Raw genomic sequence first — 6,625 nt, 5'->3', positions numbered from 1 at the left:
AAAGAATAGCACCCACAAAAGGCAAGAAAAACCAACGATATGTTTTCATTAAGTACGTGTATATATAAATATGTGTCTATTTATATATAAAAGATATAACATTATTTATTTATATTACATATACGTGTATATACATTTATCCAAAACTAATAGGATATATTTGTATTATTTATATTTATGTAAAACATATATCAATACCAAAAATAATTTGCCTAATTAAGTGCAAAAAAGCCCAAAGTAGCAACTGTTTATGTATAACTACACATCAATTTTCATAAATTATATAGTCACTACATTACACATACTCCTCTTTGTTATCTTGAAGGTAGTTGCCAAGTTTAAACTGAATGGGTTTTTTATAACTCATAAGGAAAGAAAGTCTCCATCCTTTAAGGGACAATCCAAATGGGCATCTTAATCTATTCTCATATTTCTCCACTGTGTGCTTGAGTTCTTCCTAATGTCCTCAGATACTTTCACACTTTATAAAACAAACCGTCCTCTCCTCTAAGGTTGAACAGGAGCTTGCTCTTTAGAAAAGGTCAAGAAATATTCTTTCCTGAAAAGTAGTCTTACCATCTGATAATGATTCCATCGCAACTCATTTGCTTTATGCCTTAAATCCGACGGCTACATATGACAGTATTTCAGTGCTCATCATTGCCCCAGGGCCCTTGCTGCCTGATAACACAATAGGAGAGAAGAGACAAAAGTGGCCAGTGATTAACTAACACATTTCTCCCCAGAGCAAGTCTTTGGAATTCAAACAAAGGCTTCCAACACGTTGGGCTTTGTGATTACTACATAGGGCAACAATAGCCCAAGGCAAACTAAGGATGCTTTCCCAAAGAGTCTCTGTAAGAATGGACTGGCCTTACCCCTGAGTAAAGAAAAGCTGCTAAGACGGAATCCTTAGGGACCTCTTAGACCTCTTAGAAAACCTCTGGGTTTCATTGCTTGGCCATATGCCCTAGAATTGTGTGCGGGTTTAGGGTAACAAAACAGGAGACAAAAAAGGACCCTAAAAAAATCACTCCTAAGACATGCAATGACACTCAGCAGCTCAGTTAGATCACCTCCACGGAGAAGGGCGAGTGGGATTGTCTACCACCATCCATTCTTCAGGGTCACATGGGCAAGGAGAACAGGAGGACCAATCTTTCCATAGCCTGATCCTAAAATCCCACAGTCTGCATTTAAGCCTTTTGGTAAAGGTCTGGGATGCCAGGGAAAGCTCCCCAGCACCTCATGCTTTCCAAAGTGACCTTGATAAAAACAGGGAAGCGACAATGTCGATGCTCATCTCAGGGGAGGCAGGGGAGAGGGAGGCCCCGATCAGGAGATAGAGAAGCTGTCTGCTGCTCCTTTCAAAGTACAAAAGATACTTTGCCAAATATTCGGAAGCACTCTTCGGAACTCTCATTTCTACTCACGTCTACTCATTTTTATTGAGATACAAAGCTTGTCCTCATTTGTGCAATACTAGGCGCTTGTTGCAAAATCATTTCAGTCATGAAATAACACCCACGACACGGTTCAGAAATTAAACTTGAAATTTAGCAGGACTACAAAGAACTGAAAAGAGCTTCCTCTTTCCAAAGCCAGCTATCCTAAGGTGTAATGTTTCAGTGCATTCTAACCGGATGTGCTGAATCTCATTCATAGAGCTTTGGCCCTTGATACGAATATAAATATGGGTGAAATATGTAAGTATACTGAATGAGAGGGGAAAGCCACAACAGTTCCCCAACATTCTTTCCAATTCTCATGGATCTTTTCCCACACCTGGCACTGTAGTCAAGAAAGTCCTTTTGTTTGTTTACTGAAACATAAATCTGCCAGGAAAGCCTAACTCTAAATTACTGTTGCATTTCTGATGGAAAGCTGCCACATAATTTAAATTTCAACAGCTCCACGGGTTCCCATATTTCTTATTTGTGATTTGTCACCTCACAGGCGAAGTGCACTGTACTATCATTTTAATAAATAGTCTCAGAATGAAGGTCGTTTTTCTTTGTGTTCAAACTCCATCTGCTTATTTATTTATTTTCTTTCTTTTTACTGACACATCCCGAGATCCAATAAAGGGCTTTGAAAAGTCATTTCATTTCAGAGGTAGCCATCACGTTTCAACAGCCAATAAAACAAATGACCAAATAGAACGATGTCTTCAAACTGCCAAAGAGGCGGTGAGCGAGCGACAACTCTGGTTGTGTCGCTTCGTCTAAAGGGAAAGGACTGCGGTGATTCGTCTTGTTTAGCCACGTAGTTGTGAGTCCACATTATCTTTTAGAAAATCAGTTTGGGTGGGTTTTCTCATCAACGAAGTGTTTCCCCCGTAACGGCAGATAATTACCTAGCGTATGTGGGAAAATGGAGTCCACTTTACGAAAGAGACGGTACTTAGATACGGATGGAGTCCAACTGGATTCACGGTCCAAGCTGTGAAGAGATGGGTATCAAGCGGCTTTTAATCTCGTATGAAACAAAAGATTAAACTGTCAGTATTACGATGAAGCACCGTGACGAGCCCTGTGATGGAAACCACACTCTTAGAGCTGCTTCTGAAGATACGTATGCAAGGAATAGATTTTTCCTGATAACGCATGTAATTAGAGTACAGAACAAAATGTTCTGTTCAAATTCATGACATGCCCAACTAATAAAGGAAGAGAGGACAAGGCCCTTGCTATTTATTTGCATGAAAAAGCTTCAATATAGGATATACTTTAGAGAAATTAGTTTTTAATCTAGGTGACCAGATGAGATTTTGACCCTGAACTGTTTTTTGAGTTGACCTGTGAGAATTTATGCAGAGATAAGGTTGCAGTGCTTACAGGCCAGACAGGCATTGCTTTTTTTTTTTTTCATTAATTCCTGAATGTCTCATATAGTCAAGAGAAGCAGAAAATTGGTCCTTTTAAGAGCCCACTGTACGAGAATTTGCTTTTATGAAACATAATCAGCAAGGGTTGATAGGAATCTTAGCAGGAATGTATTCTTTTTAAATTTAGACATTCAAGAAGTTAGACACATTGATTCAGCAGTGATGGTTCTCCACTGACCTGTATAAAACAGAAATCTGCAGTTGTATATTGTTATGAATATATTTGAGAGGGCTCCTGCTATCATACTATCAGCTTTTCAGGGTGAATTATGGACCACACAATGGGTACTTGAAAGAAAGCTTTACATCAACTCTTGTGCTTGTTTTTCCATGATAAGGGTTACTGTCACCTCCAGGGTTATACACAAGAAACTGCTTTTAAGAGAAGTATTTTCCTTGTTTTTAAAAATAACCGGTATCAACATTATCCATACAATACATTACGTAACTGCAGAAATCTACACTTAGGATGCAGTAAAAAATAGATAACGCATAAGATAAAAGGCAAACGTACCAAAGCTGCGTTGCTAACATCACTTGAAACACTAACAAGTAAGAATAACTGTTCTCTTCTTCATGCAGATATGAACCATGAAAGTAGTCTGGCTTCTGTTAGTAAGAGACACCAAGTTCCACTCAAATGCTCAAGCCAGATCCAGAGGGCTCCTCTTTGCTTCCTCCTTTTACCTTTCCTTCCACTTCCGAGCCATCAACAAGTTCTGTCAATTCTCCCTTCTAACATGTGCCATGAAGTGGTCAATCCTTTCTAGCTCCATCCTGGACCAGACCACCACCCCTGGTTGCCCGGTCTCCTAAAAAAGTCTTTGTTGTGTTTTGAAGTTCTCTATCTCTGAAACCCTTTATTCCATCTTCCATAAAGTAGAGGGAAGAATCGGAGTAAGTTGATCTAGCTTAAAATCTTCAATGTCTTCCCACTGCATTTAGGAAAAATCCAAGCGTATTAAATTCAGAGCCTCTAAAGGCTAGCCTCTGCTTCTCTATCTAACCTTGTTTCCCATGGAGCCAACAACAGTGTACCCATACCTCTTGGCCACCCTAAATTCTTTCTTATTTCAAGGAATGCTCTTCTTTATGTTTGGACTATGTTTCATCCTTCTCTTTTCCTCCTATCTCAGCTAAAATAGCTTCTCCTTGGAGAGCTCCTTCTTCATTGGTATATCTGGAGTAGATCTTGTCCCATTCGGCAATTTCTTTTGTTGTACTTTTCAAAATTTGCAATGATTTTGTTGACTTTTTCTTTGTTCATCTCCCCCCACCCCCTACCCCCCCAAATATCAGTGTTGTGAAGGCAGGGATAATGCTACTGTTGTGTTTACATGGTGAGCCCTCCCTCAGCATTTGTTGAATGAATATATATTAACTTATTGCCACTGTGCTATTGAACTCGGCTTTCATAGACAGAGGCTGCAAAAACACAGAAATGCAGATAAATTCCAGGGGGGACAAAACAGTCCTTGAGTTTGGTTCATGTTCAGGAAGCACAGGTTTTCGTTTTTTCCCTACTGTAACATAAATGTTCAATTCTACCTAATTTTCACAAGGGGAAAGTAAAAGGAATAGATATTCCCACACATCACAATCATAAAGCTTACTCAAAGTGTCTATATATTTTTTATTTGTGAGTGGGTGAGCCAGACAATCCTCTGGATGTGAGCTAAACCCTTTTGGAAGTTTTCTATCTCTTTGGGGCCACTTAAGTAACAGGAAGATACTAGAGTTGTTAACGGTCCCAGAGTGCCACATTTACTGCCAAAGAATATGTAAGCTGACTGTACTCATCTTCTGTATTCACTGTACAAAACAACCATAACAGGCTTGTAAAGAAGTGAAAAAATTCTTGGTTGACATTATTGAAAGCTCTTACATATCAAGCTACAATAAGAGAGCTGAAGAAACCATTTTCTTCTTAAAAATTTTTTTTAAAATATTTATTTGAGAGACAGAGACAATGAGAATGAGTGGGGGAGGGGCAGAGAGAGAGGGAGGCACAGAATCCGAAGCAGGCTCCAGGCTCTGAGCTGTCAGCACAGAACCCGACACGGGCCTCGAACCCACGAACCGTGAGATCATGACATGAGCTGAAGTCAGACACTTAACTGACTGAGCCACCCAGGTGCCCCTGAAGAAACCATTTTCTAACAATAAATAAGGAAAAAGGATTTTATGGACAAATGTGCTTTAAATGGACAAAACATTTTACATCGTCCTTCTATTTTAACTTGAGCACTATTTTCTTACTATTATCCATTGCTCACAGGAAAATTGGAAAGCAAGAGAAAAAGAGTTAATGAACAAACTACCCCTATACTTATTAACCTAGCAGAATTGCCAAAGGTATGAATTTTATTCCATGTAATTCAAAACTTAGCAAACATGGACATAATAAGGGACATAATGGAAACTTCATGTAAACTTTAAATACAAAATGGATGATTTTGAGGGAATATGTCCAACATCAATTGTTAAAAGCACATTCTTTTCTGCAATTAGGGATAATTTAACAGCAATTTTTTGTAAGCATGGCTCAAATATGATTGAGTAAAATGTTCTTTCATGTAAACCAGGAACAGATACTGTCAAATAGAACTAATCCAGTTATATATGTCTATCTGTCAAGATTAAGGCAGTAGGGGGATTATGACCTCATTAGGTAGACAGGATCATCTCTCCCCAAAATGCTGCCTACCCCATATGAAGGGATTCCAACCAAACAGATGTAGGGTGGACACAGAGGCATTGATAGGGCCTCTGTGGTTCATGGCACTGGTACTTTCCCGGCTTTGACATGCTTACTTAGGCACACACACGAACCTGTGCATTTGTGGGTCCACATATGCCTGTGGGCACATTTGGATATAACCCATGTGTCAGAGGGAGTAATAGAGTAATACTGCAAAATTCTGGGCGTTAGTAGCAAACAGGAGTAGAGTATCGCCAAGTCTCTTTCTAGGATCAAAAAGATCCTTACTGGTTGGACTTAACCAGCTTGTTCGCCACCAACAAAAGGGGTTTGAAAATCATCCTGTGTCTGCAGGTCAGGCAGAACAGACATCTCTAGGAGAGAGACGGAAAGCTACCGGACTGTGTAGTCAGAAAGAGAAGTCTTTCTACAGAATCACAAAGGCACCTTCCCTCAAATGATGGGCGGGGGGGGGGGGGGGGGGGGGGAAGGGGGGGATGTGCCCACTTAACAGCTAATCTGAATCTGAAGCTAGAGTTCTTCTGGTGGAGTAACAAGATTACCACGATGAGAAGTTGGCTGCTCTCGCACATCCCAGGGTGAGACGAGAATGACAGATACTTACAGGAGATCGGACCTATTAACCAAACTCTTCAGCAGCTGCTAAGAAAAGAGAGGAAAAATGAAAAACTAGAGCCTCGCTGTGACCACATATGCACACCCACATGCACAAAACACATATGCACACACACATGCACAAATACATGTCCACACCCCTGTACACACTCACAAATACACACACATACACTAATTGGGATATACTTATACCAAAAACAATTATTTCTCTGAAATTTAAATTTAACTGGGCACCTTGTATTTTCTCTGGCATTTCTACCTCCGTATCTATTCAGTTTTTAAATTCCAGTCTGCTTCGCTGGCCACTGTAGGAATTTAAATTCAACAGATCCTGAGATTGGGCTTCAGAAGCATATGATTGATTGAGAAGGCTCACAGAGAAAGGGAGCCAGGGAGAGGGG

The 6,625-nt window shown here is 40.0% G+C and overlaps 1 protein-coding gene across 1 annotated transcript in view; it reads right to left on the bottom strand.

The window, feature by feature from the left end:
* Positions 1 to 1,422: 1,422 nt before the first annotated feature.
* SUCLG2 (succinate-CoA ligase GDP-forming subunit beta) overlaps positions 1,423 to 6,625 on the bottom strand; it is a 334,454-nt gene continuing 329,251 nt past the window's right edge. The window contains exon 11 of the mRNA XM_086697627.1: positions 1,423 to 2,442. Within this exon, the coding sequence (XP_086553753.1) occupies positions 2,357 to 2,442 (86 nt within the window). The 3' untranslated portion in view covers positions 1,423 to 2,356. The remainder of the gene's footprint in view (positions 2,443 to 6,625) is intronic.

Source organism: Puma concolor, chromosome A2 (assembly GCF_028749965.1).
Source record: "Puma concolor isolate L17-30 chromosome A2, mPumCon1.1.hap2, whole genome shotgun sequence".
Classification (NCBI taxonomy): domain Eukaryota; kingdom Metazoa; phylum Chordata; class Mammalia; order Carnivora; family Felidae; genus Puma; species Puma concolor.
Note: the sequence above shows the minus strand (reverse complement) of the source record. Positions and strands in the feature narration are given on the sequence as shown.